The 18834-nt window shown below is 38.9% G+C and overlaps 2 protein-coding genes and 1 long non-coding RNA gene across 5 annotated transcripts in view; 1 reads left to right on the forward strand and 2 right to left on the reverse strand.

Moving 5' to 3' along the window:
- Positions 1-4150: 4150 nt before the first annotated feature.
- On the reverse strand, positions 4151-6253 carry LOC118226809. The gene is made up of 2 exons (XR_004765101.1): positions 5844-6253; positions 4151-4304 (listed from the first exon to the last, which is right to left on the reverse strand). It is a non-coding gene; the product is annotated as an uncharacterized LOC118226809 (long non-coding RNA).
- A 3352-nt stretch (positions 6254-9605) lies between these two features.
- Positions 9606-18834, reverse strand: part of LOC118226803 (GTPase IMAP family member 4-like) — a 115506-nt gene continuing 106277 nt past the window's right edge. Inside the window, exons 1-5 of one of the 3 annotated variants that reach the window (XM_035416713.1) lie at positions 14999-15132; positions 14860-14898; positions 13597-14285; positions 12088-12442; positions 11901-11992 (exon numbers count right to left, since the gene is read on the reverse strand). In XM_035416713.1, coding sequence (XP_035272604.1) covers positions 11965-11992; positions 12088-12442; positions 13597-14257 — 1044 coding nt within the window. In that variant the 5' untranslated portion in view covers positions 14258-14285; positions 14860-14898; positions 14999-15132 and the 3' untranslated portion in view covers positions 11901-11964. Of the gene's footprint in view, positions 12443-13596; positions 14286-14859; positions 14918-14998 lie in introns of those variants that run through there. The other 2 variants (XM_035416711.1, XM_035416712.1) reach the window with 2 other exon arrangements.
- The window catches only part of LOC118226786 (GTPase IMAP family member 4-like), a 65876-nt gene continuing 62243 nt past the window's right edge, over positions 15202-18834 (forward strand). Inside the window, exon 1 of the mRNA XM_035416680.1 lies at positions 15202-15257. The gene's annotated coding sequence lies outside the window, so the exon portion shown is untranslated. The remainder of the gene's footprint in view (positions 15258-18834) is intronic.

Raw genomic sequence — 18834 nt, forward strand, 5'->3', positions numbered from 1 at the left:
CACCTGCCTGCATTGTTCACCTGCTCATCTCTGAAATTAAAAGAAGAAAACAAGAACAGCTGCTGGACATGTTTTTTGTGTACAAAATACCAAAGATTATGGAAGGACTCATTCCGTTGGGGAATTGGTGGGGGGGGGGGGATCTCTGAAATCTATGTTTATAAATTAATCTTCTGCCTTCTCTGTGCAGTGTGTGCTGTCTTACCCATACATTTGGTTAAGGTGCTGCTGTACTTCTTCTCCATGTTTATGTGTGCTATATTTTATTTTACAGTACTATAAAGTCTGTACCAGTGCAATCAGACACTTTTTTTTCTGCTGTGTGGATATTCCTGAGGATATCAGTTAGTCTCAGTTCTCAAAAACAGAACACAAGTAACTTTGTTGTTTGACAGGGGTTTTAGTCTGTAGAGAGAAATTGCTCTACTTTTCTTTTCTTCCCCCACTCAGGAACGGGTCTGTGGGTTTTAGTCCAGAGAAGATTTACCCAGTACTTTCAGTACTTTCATGCCAGAGTTTTCACCCTTTTAGGGGCCCCCTACCCCCACCCGCACTCAAAGGCATCCAGAAGAATATTGTGGAAGCCGGTGGGTGGGGTGGGGTTTGGGGGAAGGGGTAGAGATTGTGATTGCAGACCAGGGGATGGGGAGTGGGGGGGGGGGGGGGGGCATTTGTTGTGGGATATTACAATCATAAGCAGAGGTGGGTGGGGCCCGGGGGGTATTCTACCTGTGCTCATACCTGCTGGCCAGGGTTCCCCTTATACACAGGGCTTTCCGCCATTCCACCTGGAATATTCCCAATTTCGTCTGAATTTCGTCTGAATTTCGTCTAGGATTAAGTGGTTCCATAAAATGGATGGATTGATTCAGACCTGGGTCAAATACGTATTTGTTTTAGATTCAAATACTTCTCTACGGTTTACTGATCCTGCCTGGTTCATTGGAACCAATGAAATACTCTGAAAAACTGCAAACCCCGCCTTCTGGTCATATTGGCAGGCTCAGTTACACCAGGCAAGATCAATAGAGCACAGACAAGTATTTGAATCTGAATCCCGCTTCTCTCAATCCCTTGTCCTCACTTAAAGCCCCTCCATCCTCATTTGAACCTTCATCACCACCATTCAGCTCCCCCTCCATGATCCAATGAATGGCTTATAATGACACTCTGACTGGCACATAATTGCAGCAATGTATTTTTTTTTTGGCCAATCACAGCTGGCCATCTCCATTTTAGATCGTAAGCGCTTTGAGTTAGAAAACTGGCGTGGAAAGTTTTAGGCAACTTTCCACGCCAGTTTTCTAACTCAGCGCGCTTACGATCTGAAATCACGTTACAGCTTGTAATAAATGTCACCACATAATTGTGTGTGACATTTATTACAAGCTGTAACATGGTGTCATGGTCTGTTATGACAGGTTTTCTGCCACACGTATGAGTGTAGTGTCTGTTTTATGGCACATAATTCAAATAAAGTTTTGTCGGAAATTGTTTTTTTTTTTTCCAGAATTTCCTCATATGAAAGGTAGGGGCTTTAGGCCAAAGCCTTTGGTTCTTCTGGTTCTTTGGAAAGGTGGGGGGGAAAAAAGAAGAAAAAAAAGAACAACTTAAAAAGGGCCCTCAAATATCAGAGGACCAAAAGACGACCAAGAGAAAATTTCGAAACATAAATATGCAGCAGGGAAAGGCAATTTGGATTACCCTTTGGCTAAGAACTGTAAAATCATGCAGAACAGTATCCCAGAGGCTCTGAAGGAAGAGGACATCGATGTCATTGAGAGGAAAAGCGTTCTGTGGCTGGGGACGGGATTGAACTCGTTTTGCAGAGGAACTTTTTTTGTACACAAGCCTTCTAATGAACCGAATTCCCTGGGCTGAATGAATGAATTGATTTTCAGCCCTTTGCTGTACTAGACTGACTTACCAAAGGTGATTCTAATATGATAATAATTATATGAATATACAGGCTGAGGGCAGTGTGGTTTGTCTTGGTGCAACAAAATGACAAAAACAGCGAAATAAATAAAAATAAATAAGGCAACATTCTTCCATTAACAAATTCAAAAAGCAGTTAAAAAAGTCAGTTAAAAAAATGAAATATTTGAACTTGAAAATGTGAAAAACAGACATTGATTTCCTCACAGTGCAGTGGCTATGATGCAAATGGTTTCATGAGCTCACAGCTACTATCGCTGATTGGTACCTTGCATGGCAGCCTTGACAACCGTTGGTGTGAGTGTGTGTGTGAATGGGTGAATGAGAGGCATCAATTGTAAAGCGCTTTGGATAAAAGCGCTATATAAATGCAGTCCATTTACCATTTACCATTTACCATTTACTATGGTTCTCTCCTTGTCCAGTATCGTTTCGTGCCTGTTTGGTCATTAATGACAGTGTATGGCCTTGGCGTCTCTAAAGCCGCGTTTCCACCGAAATTACCCGGAACTTTCAGTCCCAGGAACTACTTTACCAGGAACTAAAAGGTTCCTTCAGCCAATGGTTGTCTGCGTTTCCACCGGGGTCTAAAGTACCGCGAAGATTAGGCAAATTAGCCCACTGACGTTGTCGTCGGTCCATCTGTCATATGATTTCTTCTGTAACCCCATACTACCACCGAAGTAGCCTACATTATTTTCTAATAACCGGAACAGCCCGGAGGGGTTTATTCCACTTATATACAACGGGTTACCAACAATGACTATATATGGTTACTTTTGTATTTATTGATTTTCATATATCCTCTCAAACACATTCATTAACAGCAGAAAACATGCACACGTTGTAAACAATTAGCTGTTTTATTACTTTCTCGTCGTCAATTCCATATAGGCTAATCGCAAAATGACAAGAATAGAACGAAAACTCGGACTTGCGTGAAAATGTAAATTAGTAGTGGTACAGCCACCGTTTGCTTTCCTTCGAAGTTACTGCTAGCCGAACAGCGAAGTGTGCCCTCCAGATGCGAACCATGCACCATAAATGAGTCCATAGTCTTCCTGGTCTTTTCGTGGAATTGAAAAATGGCAGTAAAATTGAGTAAAATTACGGCAGTCTGAAAAAGCTAAAGGGAAGATTACTAGAATTAACCTGTTATTTTACCCGGATAAAAAGTGCGGAAGGTGATTTCCAGTTTGCTTGTACTGTATCACCAATGTTAATTATGCAGAACTACCGCATACCTCACATAACTGTATCAAACGTTTTGAGTCAATTACAACGGGCTAACAAAGAAAATCCGGAAGAAAATATTCAGCAACCGAATTAATCCGTTTGAATGTTTTGGTAGCCTACGTAATATGCTGTCCCAGCACGAATGCTTAGCATTTTATAAAACGAATACTAAAGCAAGAAAAGAACAGAAGAGCACACGTTATAATTCCAAGACGTTGATAGGCTATAACCAAAAGTAGGCTACTGCGCCGCATAACATACAAGTTTGATTTGAAGTTATTATGAAAATAAATTGGTTTGCCGCTGCATATTTTCAAACATGGCGGGTAATGGCGGAAAATAAATACAACACAAACGCTACGAGTACTCGACCAATCAGAAATGTTCAGCGCTGCAAGCTCCACCCAAAAGGTTCCTGTACTTTCGGAAAGTACTACCCCCCGAGCAGGAACGTTTTAGGGGGTAAAACAAAGCCCCCAGAACTAAATTTAGACCCTAGTTCCTGCGGTGGAAACGCACTGAGTTCCTCAAAAGGTTCCTAGTTCCGGGGTATAGTTCCTGCGGTGGAAACGCGGCTTAAGTGTGGTTACGAGTGCCTGTTTTTATTCTTTTGTGAAGTTTTCTATAGCTGGCGCAGTCAAGAGTTCTCTTCCCCCCCCCAACCCCCCCCCATCTCGATGCTCGCTACTTGCTAACAAACTTTTATCATTTGTGTTTTCTCTTCACCTTAATGTGTAATTTCATTATAGAGCATCTTAATGATGTTTTGAACCTTAATAGGAAATATTAATAAAAAAGTATGAATGTGAATGACAGGAACATATCGATGCTGCTTTAAAGGGACAAACAGGAGAGTATGATTTTCTAGTCAGCTGCTTTTTTGACGGATTTAACGTGGAAAACATTTTGTTTCAAATATTACTGTGGCAAATGAGTGCCACCCCTCCTAACCCAAACACACTCACGGGAGACACTGTTTCCAGTTCGTAGCACTTGCGTGCTATTTTATTTAAAGCCCGTGGCTTTTTCTCGGTTACAATAAATCACAGCGCTTTTTCTCGCCGTCTTCTCGCCGGCGCTTCTCTCTCTCCCTCCGGCTTCCGGTCGTGCTTTTAAAAACCCCAGGCTCACTGTTGAAAGCAATCAGAGGCAATCAGCGCAATTAAACAATTAACAATTATCGGCGCTGATTACCTCCAGCTGACAGTTGTGACAAAGGGTCCGAGAGCCGCTCCTCTCACTCTCTCTCTCTCTGCAGCCGACGCTCAAACCACGCCCACTCCACCACAATTACAATAATAGAGCATACATTAAGTATACATTAAAGTTTCATTTGGAGATTTGGTATTTTAATAACAAGGGAAAAAGAAAACTGACATATCATATTCTATTACCAGGAAACATTATTATTGTTAATTTAAAAAATAAATGCTGAATCCATCTGAATATAAGTTGGAAGTATGTGTCACAGTGAGTTGGAGCGAAATGGCGCCTAATTGGTAACAATTCAATTAGAATCAATGAATGGATGAGAATCAATGAGATTCAGGTAGGAAAAGTGATTTTTAATGATTTCTCAACTGGGGCTAAATGTGGAGCTGAATTACAGTCTATAGACTCGCCTGCAGAAACTGCAGATAATTCTCTGGTTTCACCAGTTTAGCAATAAACAAACCTGCAAATATTTCTTGTGCATCAGTTCGCCTATTAAACATGTTGGTGGTGGGTTTTTTGTTCAGGTTCACTTCAGTTTATTTTATTTCCAGTTCTGCATTTTCACGTCAAATGAAGTACAACAAGTTCCCTGCTAGCCTGCAGTGCACTCTGTGGTTTAGCTCTGGCCTCTCTTACTAACCTTCCCCTGAACCCCCCCCCTCCCCCCCCCCCCCCAACACACTCCTCTTCTGCACCACACTTCTTCCGCAAGTCTTTAAACTAATAAACGAACACCCCCGCAAATCTCACGCCTGGCGTCTGGTCTCTGTCAAACTCTGGTGCTCGCTCCCTCCCTCTCCACATCCGCGATCATAAGGTACAAGATCACAAATATGTCATTTGAAAGTCAAAAAAAAAAAAAAACCTCACCTCCTCACGTAAGCATTCACGCAAAATGCCTATAACCATATGTGTTATTTGTAACTAACAAGCAATGTCATGTCTGCTGTTCTTCTTCTTCTTCTTAATTAACTAGATTACATGATTGACAAAGTTTATGAATTAAAAACACAAACAGTAGTGATAAAAAAACTACCCCATGTGAGAAGAAATCCTGTGGAATCCTGGACATAGAGGGAGCCCATCCTCCCCTGGCTAGCCCAGTATTAACAGTATCATTCCAATGTAAACCCAATGTACAGCTTTGCTGAAAAAAAAGAATAAATAAATACTATATAAAATTTTCGCTTTTTAAATTTTGGATGAGCCAAAAAAAATTTTTTACCTATGAGACTTAAAAGGTGTATTTTACATGCATATTTTTTCAGAGAAATTATAAAATAAAAAAAAAACCATTATTTTGCATTTTCATTATCATATTCATGATATTTTCTTTTTTTTCATCAATTTTAAATGAGTCATCAGATGTTTTCAAAGTTACCTATGGCATCATTTAGATGACTGCAGAGAGCGGCTATGTATGTCATTTACTGAAATGAAACTGCTATGCTGACCTGCCGTTACGTGGCCTCCAGTCAAACAGAGGATTTCCATGGGTTTTGTCCTCCATTTTAGCCAATGGTAAAGCTGGCTTAGTTGACATGGCAATTTTGCGTCATTCGTACAGATCCCGTAAATTCCCCTTAAAGCATTTCACATCATGTTTTGGAGACAGCAGAATTACTGTGGTCTACCGAGTCTTGTGAAATAGGCCAGTATCAGGCCAGTGCTTCTTCTTTCGTTTTCACTCCACAGTCCATCGGAGGAGGACAATTCCTGCAAAATGTGTGCGAGCAGATAGTAGGTACTGTCTTCCCCTGACGCATCTCTGTGCAATCCAGACACGTGTACTATATAATAAGGTTAATAAAATAAAGGTTAACTTAGAGCAGCACTCTTAGCTTTAACTGGACATAGCATATTATACGATACAGACAGACTGTCTATAAAATAATCTGCAAATTAACAAAAAGAACAAGCACAAGTTGAATGTGTATTGAATGTGTATGAGTATTGCATATTTTGATTTGTCATCCCAGCATATGCATAGATGACATTTTTGATGCATTAAACAATCATAAATCTCAGGTTAGAGTACAAAGAATAGGATAAGCATGTTACCGAACATTGTAAATAAATAGTATATTTTAGAAACAATTTGGCTAGTTCAGCAATCCCAAACTTTCTAAAACCCAACTTCACTTGCACTTTCAAATGACTGTATTGTAGATTTTTTCAAACTTTAATTTTTTAATTTAACCTTTAGTTAACCAGGAAAAAACCCCATTGAGATCGAAATCTCTTTTGCCAGGGGGACCTGACATAAAACACAAACTTACACAAGACAGTAGTGGGTTTTTTGTTCAGGTCCACTTCAGTTTATTTTATTTCCAGTTCCGCATTTTCACGTCAAATGAAGTACGACACGTTCCCTGCTAGCCTGCAGTGCACTCTGTGGTTTAGCTCTGGCCTCCCTTACTAACCTTCCCCTGAACCCCCCCCCCCCCCCCCCAGCACACTCCTCTTCTGAAAGTCTTTATACTCCCCCCCCCCCCCCCACCCCAACACACTCCTGTTCTGCGCCACACTTCTTCTGCAAGTCTTTAAACTAATAAACTAACACCCCCACAATCTCACTCCTGGCGTCTGTCAAACTATGGAACTCGCTCCCTCCCTCTCCACAGCAGTGATCATAAGGTGCTAGATCACAAATATGCCATTTGAAAGTCAAGAGAAAAAAAACAGCAATGGTCCAACATCTAGTATAAAGCCTTCCCAGATGAGTGGAGGTTATTATAGCAGCAAAGGGTGGACCAACTCAATATTAGTGCCCATAATATTGGATGAGAGGTTGGATGTCAGGTATCCACATACTTTTGGCCATGTAGTGTGTATATATCTTAGAAATATGCTTCCTGTAGTTACTCAGCAGCAGTTTTGTACATTAATTTCAATGTGTTTCATGAGGCAATTCGAAATATTTGACTCTTTGATCTGACACAAAGTTTGCATGACATTGTAAAATGGTAAGATTACAAAACACAGGGCCAAGTGACTTGAAAGAATTGAGGAAATATTGGGTAGCATTGCTTTGAAATACACCTTATGTCATTTCGGTGAGGCAAGATAGCCTATATTGTTTGTAGTACCGTAACTTGGCGTCATTTTGATATCAATACTTCTTAGTAACTTGGCATTTTTGTACGTTGAAAACATGTTTTTTATGAGATATCATTTCTTTTTGCAAAGCGTTTTATTATGAGAGTGAGATATGCAAAGTGACCCTGTAAGAAACGGTTGTGGATTATGGCTATCGTTGTGTGTATTTGTATAGTCTGATGAACGTGTACCGTTCAGCAGTTTCGGTTTGCTATATATGTAAAACAGTGGCTGTGAGAAAGGGTGCGGTGGCGTAAGCGTAAACGCATCAGAAACGCAAATTAAATATGGCCAGTGTGTGTACTCACGGATTTGACGTCCATCCAACCAGCCTTGACTGACAAAAGAATCAGCAAGCCTGTAGAATTATAACTCCCTAGGTCGCAACTTGTGTAGCCTTCTGTCCTGCTCCGTTGTCTGTTATTTCGTGGCGATGCACTTTTAGTGTTTGTAAGGTTTATAAGGCATATCTGCAGGTAGGAATCCTCTTCGCTGTTTTGCTAAACTAGAACCGGAAAACATGATAGTGGAGAATAGGAGCAGACGCATATGTCCCAGGAGGCTTTGCATATGAGAAAATAACAACAGTGTGAGAGAAATTAGGATGAAATTATGAAATTGCGTAGTTGAAACAGTATGTTTTTAGCAGAATGGGCATGTAGGTGAAGGTTGACATGATCACGGAGTATAGTGCGAAGTAAATGGAGTAACCATGAGCGAGCTTAGTTTCCTTATCGAACGGTATATATAACAGTCGCTGTAAAGCATTAGCTGTTAAAGTGGAGGGTTAAGTAACGTGTGAAATCTATTGCACTGCTGTGTTTTTTTCATGTTCAGTATAGTAGTTATAATTATGAGTGAATCGTGATTTTAAATGTAATGTTTTAATGGGGAGTTGCAGAACGTACATACGTAGTAATTGTTTGTATGTGGCTAGATAGAGAACAGGGCGAGGTAACATGAATGTAGAAACGTGGCGTTTGCTGATAATAAGGTTTTGTACGGTAGCCAAGTGAAGAAATGTAGTTAGTAGAAATGGCACAGCGGTGAACGGGTGTAACTTTTTAATAAAAGGAATACATTTGCCGTCATGAAATGCATATGGGTAGCCATGAGTGAGTTTTGGTAAAGCAAATATAAGCCTAAGAGAACGTTAGTGTAAAAGAGGAAATTATCTGCGTGAGGACGAGGCTGGATTCAGTCGTTCAACCGGAGGTTTACCAGTCTGTGACTTTGTTAGGGCAGCACCATGACATAGCTATGCAATGCGTGAAATATCATTAGCAAACCTGTCCGTGGTTTTAAAGAAGAACACAGGCGAGCAAGCACAGAAGAGCTCCCGTTGAATCCATATGGGTTTGCAATATTGTAGCTGGTTAACAACAACGTGCAGACGGTACGTCATAATGCAGTGTATACGTTCGGTGAACGGCGGGTAGATATGGTGCAAAAGCAATAATTGAGAAGTAGTAGACAATTATTAGTGAGGGTAAAAGCAGGTTAAAGAAACACGTTCCTAGCTAGGCTTGAACCTAGGACCCTGTGTTCCCAAGACTGTAACCTTACCCACTAGGCCACAGGCAGAGTAGCTGTTTGTACTGAAAATGGTTCAGAGTAAGAAGGTATGGGTATTTTGCGTGTGTATGCGAGTTTCTCATTGGGTCGTGTAGGTGAAGATTTGGCGGGTGTCGGTAAAATGTCCAATGGGGAGACATGTTATTAGTGGGATAGGCGGCAGGAAAAATAAGAATGAGAAGAAAGAGAAGAAGGAGAAGAAGGAGAAAACGCAAAATCCCCTTAGTTTGGGGCTTTATTGTGTGGACATGTGAAGTTGTTTATGAAATCTGTCTGTTGAAATGGGGTCAGAATGTACAGAATTTAATGTTTTTAAGGGCTGAGTGTCTGTGGCTGTTGTGGTTATTTCTGTGAGGAACCCTGAAAAGTGCCGAACTCTCGGTGCTGTATAGGTATGGGGCATGCCCCCGCCAAGGCGTACATATATATATATCCCAATATATATATATGTAGCATACACCAGCAGTCTCTTTGCAAGCTGCACATTAAATATTATACAAGCAGACTGTCTATACAGTAATTGAAAATTAATGAAAAGAATGTTAAGAATAATGCATATTTATTTTTTTTGTATCAGCATATACATAGTAGCCTTTTGCATCATAATAACAACATCAACTATGAACTGATGTTTAGCTAGAAAGCTAAATAGTAAGCTAGAAATATGCTGCTGTTCGCCAGCTAGCTAGGCATTAGACAACTGTCTAGCAAATCTAATAATAATGATGTTTTTGTATAGCACTTTTGAAGACAGATTTATAAAATAAAAATAATAATCAGATAATATAATAGAAATAAAAAAGAGAAATTAATATCAAAAGAAAATTAAAAGTGATCTATAAACAGCATGAAACAAGAACGAAAAATAAATGAGTCAAACACTAAATGAATACTTTCCGATAAAAGTACATTTTAAGAGGCGATTTAAAAGAGGACACAGAGTTTGCCAGTCTGATATCCTCAAGCTGGCTGTTCTGGAGCATGGGGGTTCTAACAGCAAAAGCCTGTTAACCCTTAGGCCTCTTTTTCAAGATTACAGAACAGCCAAGAGGGCTCTTCCTGAGCACCAGACTGCACATCGGTATATATGGGGTTACAAGGTCAGAGATATAGCTAGGGGCCAGACCATGTAGTGCTTTAAAAGCAATGAGTAAAATGTTTTAATCAATTCTAAAACAATACAGCATCCAATGAAGAGTGGCTAAAAAAGTGGAAATATGGTCCCACCTTTTGGTTTCATTTAAAATGAAAATATTCTATAATATGTACACATTTACTGGCAAAGCCATTAGAAGAGTTATCAATGTGGATATCAAAATCGCCACAAATGACAATCCTGTCATAGTACAATGTAATAGAAGATAAAAATTCTTAAAGATCAGACAGTAAGCTGGAATTAGGCAAGTATGGCATCATATACAATATGTTCATCTAATTTTGCTTAAAAGTAAAAGCTAGCAATAATTGTTGCAAGCTAGCTGCAGTTACATAGGTTGCAATGTTGGCTATTTTCTCTGCTTAACAGCCATGCTATTTACAGTTTATCAGACTTGATCTGGATCAGACTTTCTGTCAGTAGGTCACCTGTCTTTACATGCTACACTGACTCCTATTTAATTGCAGGTCAATTCTGCTACAATATCATATCTGACTGAACGGTCTGTTGCTAAGGACTCATTATGAACATAATGAGATAAACCTACCCCAACCACAGTAACTCATCACCAAAAACGTATAGGGTACATGAAATTCAGTATTGACTGCAGACTGCAGTCTGCTGGAACGGGATCCCATATATCTCAGAACCTTGTGTAGAAATATTTGTATGGATCGGGTAATTGTATTGTCATTTTAAACTAATGTACAACATTCTGCCATGTAAAACCTGCTGTCTAAGATCCTAATAAAGATTTCCCACATGACTTCGCTTTCGTTTCTTCCCCCCTCCCTTCAAATCAAACATAATCCCTTAAATCAAAAGTTACGATGGTTTTGATTTTGTTGATTGAATAAAGGTCTTAAAGCAGAAGCTGTACAAATCATTTCTGTTTTCTCTCTGTATTTTGAATGCTTTCCTTAGATGATAATCCTACCGCTACCCGTTATTGCTCTCACCATACCTGCTATACCTGCTCCTAGTAAGCCTCATTCACTGCAGCTCCTGCTACGCCCCCCACTGCAGCTCCTGCTACGCCCCCCACTGCAGCTCCTGCTACGCACCCCAATACAGCTCCTGCTACGTCCCCCACTGCAGCTTCTTCTACGCCCCCCACTACAGCTCCTGCTACGCCCCCCACTGCAGCTCCTGCTACGGCCCCCACTGCAGCTCCTGCTACGCCCCCCACTGCAGCTCCTGCTACGCCCCCCACTGCAGCTCCTGCTACGCACCCCAATACAGCTCCTGCTACGTCCCCCACTGCAGCTTCTTCTACGCCCCCCACTGCAGCTCCTGCTACGCCCCCCACTGCAGCTCCTGCTACGCCCCCCACTACAGCTCCTGCTACGCCCCCCACTGCAGCTCCTGCTACGCCCCCCACTGCAGCTCCTATTGTACCTCCCACTACAGTCAAAATTGAAATATTAGAAGTACTTATAAATAAATTATTTTTTTCTGCCAGCTTTCTGGCATTTATATCCTCCTTTTTCAATTCCAACCTGTTCTCAAATCTACCTTTACCCCACAACTTAACATCATGTTTGTTTTTGATTATCTCTAACTTTCTATTCTTCAGGATTTTATTTTGTGCTTCTATGATGGCTCTCTCAGCCATAAAATACATCTCACAAGTGAAGAAGCTTCCACCATTTCTCTCCACCATTCTGTCTATCTTCTGTAGCAGTGATGTGACTTGCTTGATGTTCCTTGGCTCCTCAAATGTATGTGCAGGTAGATGTTTATGCTCATATGGAGCTTTGCTGGCATGATGTTCTAGAAGAGGGGAATGCTCAGTGAAATGACTGTATTCATGATCAAAACTGTGTACAGGTGTCTTACTACTTTCAATGGCCAGTAACATTACATACTTCAAGGCCTGGTCACCGAACACATCTTTGATCAGCTTCAATATGTCCTTCCTCTCTGCACTGTCCTCTTGAGACCTTTCTACAATGACAAAGGCATGAGGTCCTGGTGAAGTATGGCTGATGCACAACAGGATTTCATGCCTGGCCTTCTCTGACTTCATTCTGCGCATATCAGAGAGTCCTGGAGTTTCAACCACACTTACTGTCCTCCCATGGACTTCTCCGGTTGTTTTTTGACATCCGTCTGTACCTGAATACTGACATCTCTCTTCCAGGATGATTTCTCTTGCAGTCCTGTTACTTTCCGTAGTCTTCCCCATCAGTAACATCCTCAGTTCTGGTTTCTCATACCACTCTGTAAAATAAGGATATTATCTTAGTGTACTCTCTTCCCTCAGATTTAGATGTGTGCACTCTTCTCTCACATTCCCCTTCTATCACATTGCTTATTATGCAGGCTCAGTAACAATGGTAGAAAACACCAAGAATAGATTGGTGACCTGTCCAGGGTGTATTCCTGCCTCTTACCCAATGCATGCTGGGATAGGCTCCAGCAGCCCCCGCGACCCTGACCAGGAATAAGTGGGTATAGATAATGGATGGATGGATGGAAAACACCAAGAATGAAAAGGTACTATGCGACTTGTGAAATCTTAATGTTGGAGAGCCCCTCACATTATTTATGACAAAAAAAAAGATTTGTTAGTTTAGTAGAGAAGAAAAAAACTGATAGATGACTTGGGGAAAAGCAAACTCGAACCCAAAGGGAAACCGAACAAAAAAATTAATGTCTAACATCTTACAAGGAGTCCAGTGTGTCATGGCACTCTCTGTTCAGGCTGAAAGCACTTGCTGGTTATTTGAATATCGGCATATGGCTGGGATCAGTTTGTGTTTTGTAAAATTTGTAAGCGCAATACAAATAACAATATTTTTTTGTGGTGTAGTAGTTAAAATACATTAATCTATTTTCTTGGACTTCTTGAAAAACTTCACTTCATTTTTTACAAGATATAGTCGCAACAGTATAGTTTTGTTTAGGTTAATTACTTTCTATATCTTCATGTTAAAATGGGTTTATGAAAAACTCACAGAATTCTTCTAACAGATACTACTGCTGTTGTCATTTCTATTCTTATTGTATTAAAAAAAAAAAAATAGTAATTCAAATGTAAAACAATTTCCATACCTTTTCTACACACACGTATTGGCAAATTATGGCCTTGATTTTAACTAGTATAGGATTTTTCTACATTTCTTTATTTGCAAATGATCTTAACAGTGTTATATACGTAAAATCCAAACATGAGTTTAAGAGTGAACAGTATCAGCAAAGTATATTTTTGTATAGGTTTTTGATCTTCTGACAAAACAAATGTTCTGGGAATCTGCAAATCTGCATGTGACAGTATAAATGTGTTTTGTGACCTGTAATAAGTATACATTGAATTAATTTTTGTATTTTACCAACCCTGTACTTTGTGAACTGTTATTTACAAAATACTCAACCTTGTCTGAGTTCAGCCTCTTCTCTCCTCAAGCGCTCCTCCTCCTGTTTCTCTTTTCTCTTCTCTTCTGCCACCTGGAACAGCTCACTGGTGTAGTACTGTCCTCTCACACCCACCATTTTATCAATCTTACTCAAGAGTTCAATTACTTGAGTACGATCATTCCTTTTATTATCAAAAACATGATATCTCCAGTTTACTTCATCAAGAAGACATGTGAGCTCCCCACAGCCTAATAATAAGGTCTTTATATCATCAGGGTCCTCCAGTTTGTCTCCATGGGTAAAGAGGACTATAGTATGTTTTAAAGCAGCCTCACCAAACACTTCTCTAATCACGTCTGCTGCTCGTTTCTCCTCTGATGTGAACCTGCCCAATTTTATCACCAGCAGGAATGCATGTGGTCCTGGGGCGCTCATTGGGAAACATTCTGCTACCCTGTCTTTTGCATCCTCCATAGAAACCGTAAAATCAGGCACGCCTGGTGTGTCAACCACTGTGACTGTCCTACCATTCACTATTGCTTCTCCTTTCTGACATTCAGTAATTACAATATTGGAACTAAAACCTGCTTTAAATTCTTTTTTTCCCAGGATGGTGTTTCCAGTCGAGGTTTTCCCAGCTCCCGTCATTCCCACAAGCACAAGCCTCAGGGACGACATGGCACCTGCTGTACAGGTAGAGTAACCCCTAAAAAGAAGGTTTTGCAGGATGGATGAGGAGTAATGAGAAGCAAAAGCTAGTATTTTCCACACTGATTTGATTTGTATTTGAAATTTGTATATTTACTAGAGGTCTGTATTACAGTAGAAATGAGGATCAAGTCTGCCCATGCCTGACTATAAAACCAGGCTGACGAGCTCTAGTCAAGTTTGTAGCCAGAACATAATACAACCAGATCACTGAAACAGCCATATTTGAGCTTTCACACTTTTAAATCACGTTTTTCTTCTGTAAAATGCGATCGTAATAAGGTCCTCATTTGTATGTCTGCAGCAAACAGCATAGGAGTGACTTCCCAGTTCTTTCAGTATGTGTTTCCAAAAGGATATTTGTGAAATAGAGGAAGACTTTATATTTTAATGTTCCTGTTGACCAGAACAGGCTTACCACCTAGCTTTAGCTTTTCATTTTTCCTTCTGTTAAATGTTACACTTTAGTCATGTCCTATCTTTTCTTAATCTGTATTTCAGTTACAATAGTTTTAAAATCTAAGACATTTTTAAAAATAACTTTAAAAGAATGTTAAATATGATTTACGTACCTTTACCTCTGTTTTGTATGCGTCTGTCTTCTACAGGAACTGAACAACAAAAATGAAACTGAACACTGTTATTCAATTCTCCATACTTACACCACTTTTGCTTTTGCCTACCAAAGATTCAATATCATTGCAGATATACCTGTCGGAATTTTAGTGTCCAGACGTGATGTTTGGGTGAAGTTTAGACTTGTTGTTGCATCTGTGCCATCATTAACAAGGATTGTTTTCCTTTTTTCTATAGAGAGGAATTCAGGATGGACTCTGATTGTGAAGCATGCAGCATGAGACTTGCTCTTCTTCACTTGTGCCATGCTCAGTAAGTTTCTCATCTTTCAAGTAGGAGGAACTAACTTGTTCTCACAGCAAAATGGAGGGAAAAGAATCTTCACAGAAATCGAGTAAGGAAAAGAAATAAAATGATATTTGGTAGGACTAAAAGTCAATAGCCAGGCATGCATTTAATTTCTCATGAATTTATAACATTTGTCCTTAACCTTGACTTACAATACAACTAAATGTTTTACCAATTTTTTTCACAGAAATAGTTTGGTGCTTTTAGTTATGGCTGAATTCATTAAGCTCTGCTTGTTAAGTTGGAAACCGGGCCAAAGACCCAGCAATCTGAGCTTGGTTGTGCAGGACTTTAACCCAGATTTTAAAAACTGCTTTACATTTAGTTATGCAGCAAATGCTCGCAACCAAAGCAACATAATTTTTTTAAGGTAAAAACTACATAATTTATTTGCACAGAAGTAGTAAATATATAATCATACAATGAAGTTCCATAGTAGGTGCAAGAGGGAGACTTTGCCAATATTTGACAAAAACACCTCAAACCAATTGCAGATTATTCTATTAATGCCTGGCCTTTTTCCACAACCTTTGGTTTTCACAAGTAATTGATTTCAAATGTATTAGAATTTAAGAAATCAATTAAAAATACATTTAATTCTGCTTTGATCAATAACTTTGCCAATGTTGGACAAAAACACCTCAAACCAATTGCAGATTATTCTATTAATGCCTGGCCTTCTTCCACAACCTTCGGTTTTCACAATAGATTGCCAATTTATTAAAATTCAAGAAACACACAGGTTCCTGATTATGATTGTACTTTTACCTCGGTCCCTAACTAAGGCACAAAATGCCGAATGTGAATGTCCAATATGAAACCAACTTCACCTCGGTAACGAAAGGTTGGTGTGTTTTCAGTCTGCCGTTAACGACAGACAGTAATAATAACAAAAGTAATAGTATGAGTAAAATGAAACATTTTTAAAGTTTGAATCTTTAGTTTAAAATAAAATATATTTACATAAAAGCTATATATTTCACTTCTGTTGTGTCCCATGTGCTCTCACTCTATATTTTAGTTTCAATAGTTTATGCATTTGAAACATTTTTTTTTTTTACTTCAAAATAATGTTAAGTATACTTTACATTATTTGACTTCAGCTGTGTACGCTTGCTTTTGTTTTCTACTGAAGTTAAAGAAAACGCTAAAAAAATTTTTTTAGTCAGTTACACAGTTTGCTTTAAACAGTTTTGGCTGGTAAACATGATTAAAATACAGGAAATGTAATGCCTTCCGGAAATTGTTGCTGGCAAAAAATAATATATATATTAAAAAATCAAAGCAAAATGGAGGGTGACACATCTTAACAGAAGTCAGGCGAGAAGCTATAATGATATTTCAGTGGAATGAAGAAACAATAGACAGGACTGGATTGCAATAATTTTTGTAAATGTAAGTGATGTGAAATACTTTAAACACATACCCATATTTTTTCCTGTAAATGGTAAACATTTCATAATATATTTTCTCATATTTACAACATTGTTCAGTGGCTGATGTACTCAGAACTTAATATGAAACCAGTTATTGTTAACTTCATGAATTTGAGTAATCTTGCAAGATATGTTACGATATTGTCACAAACTTTTTAACAGGATGATAGTCTCCTTAGATAGGTCGTGCAATGAAATTTTATCTGAAGCTGCCATACGTACATCAATAATGGCTTCAAGATAAGCCGTTTTAAAACTTGAACTATATGTGCCAAGTTTTAAAATGAATGTTTTAGCATGACATTTACATTGGTAAGCTTTTATCCTACAACAGTAACAAACACTTTGGGCCAGGGACTTTGTTTCAAATAATGAAAAGAGCCTAACATATATTTATATAAACTAGTCCTACAGAATATAGCGGCAATATAATATATATAATAGTTCTAATTCTTATTTTTACGTAGGCTATAGCCCACGACCCTTTTAAAAGTAGGTTGCATTATATGTGCCACGTTTTAAAATGAATGTTTTAGGATGCCTTTTTACATTGGTAAGCGTTATGATTGCCTACAGACATCAGACTATTTGTTAAACAAGGCTACTCTATGTTTATGTATCAATCCCTATCTAAATAAATAGCCTATTAAATAAATAATTCTTATTTCCATAAGTCATCAAAATGATATGTCAAACCATTAACAAAGCAACGTTTTGCAACCATTGCAACATTCTTTAGATTTTTTAATGTTTAATATCTTTTGCCAATTTAGTCTGTGCCTGAGTAAGACACAGTAGGTTTTCTCAGAATAAAATATGACCGGGATTGGTGTTTGCTGTCACATTCTGGTAAGGATGTTCAATGCAACTACTGTCACAATCAAAGCAATATTAACCCTTCAGGAGTAAGTTCACAAATGCGTGATTAGAATGTTCTTAACTGAACATTCTAATGCTGATGTAACAATCACTGCTGGTAGTTGAAAGCAATGGAGTTTTAGAACGTTGACTAAAAATAAAAATAAAAAATTAAAACATACCAAAAAACCTACTCTTCAAAGGATTCATTGTTACAAGTAACCTTCAAGTTTTGAGGACACATTCCTATACTCACATGATCGAGGCCTTTTTTTAAAGACTGCTTTAACCCACATTTTATCACAATTTTGCATGCATTTGTACAGCAAGATCCTGTAAATTCCCCTTAAAGCATTTCACATCATGTTTTGGAGAGATAGCAGAATTACTGTTGTCTACCGAGTCTTGCGAGATTAGGCCAGTATCAGGCCAGTGCTTCTTCTTTCGTTTTCACTCCAAAACTGCAGAATTTGTGCGAGCAGATAGTAGGTACTCTCTTCCCCTGACGCATCGCTGTGCAATCCAGACACGTGTACTATATAATAAGGTTAATAAAATAAAGGTTAACTTAGAGCTGCACTCTTAGCTTGAACTGGACATAGTGTATTATACGATACAGACAGACTGTCTATAAAATAATCTGCAAATTAACAAAAAAAACAAGCACAAGTTGAATGTTTAGAGTATTGCATATTTTAATTTGTCATCCCAGCATATGCATAGATGACATTTTTTGATGCATTAAACAATCATAAATCTCAGGTTAGAGTACAAAGAATAGGATAAGCATGTTACCGAACATTGTAAATAAATAGTATATTTTAGAAACAATTTGGCTAGTTCAGCAATCCCAAACTTACTAAAACCCAACTTCGCTTGTACTTTCAAATGACTGTATTGTAGATTTTTTCAAACTTTAATTTTTTAATTTTTTAATTTAACCTTTAGTTAACCAGGAAAAAACCCCATTGAGATCGAAATCTCTTTTGCGAGGGGGACCTGACATAAAACACAAACTTACACAAGACAGTAGTGGGTTATTTTATTTCCAGTTCCGCATTTTCACGTCAAATGAAGTACGACATGTTCCCTGCTAGCCTGCAGTGCACTCTGTGGTTTAGCTCTGGCCTCCCTTACTAACCTTCCCCTGAACCCCCCCCCCCCCCAACACACTCCTCTTCTGCACCACACTTCTTCCGCAAGTCTTTAAACTAATAAACTAACACCCCCGCAAATCTCACGCCTGGCGTCTGGTTTCTGTCAAACTCTGGTGCTCGCTCCCTCCCTCTCCACATCCGCGATCATAAGGTACAAAAAAAAAAAAAAAAC

This window comes from Anguilla anguilla, chromosome 5, assembly GCF_013347855.1.
Source record: "Anguilla anguilla isolate fAngAng1 chromosome 5, fAngAng1.pri, whole genome shotgun sequence".
NCBI classification, from domain to species: domain Eukaryota; kingdom Metazoa; phylum Chordata; class Actinopteri; order Anguilliformes; family Anguillidae; genus Anguilla; species Anguilla anguilla.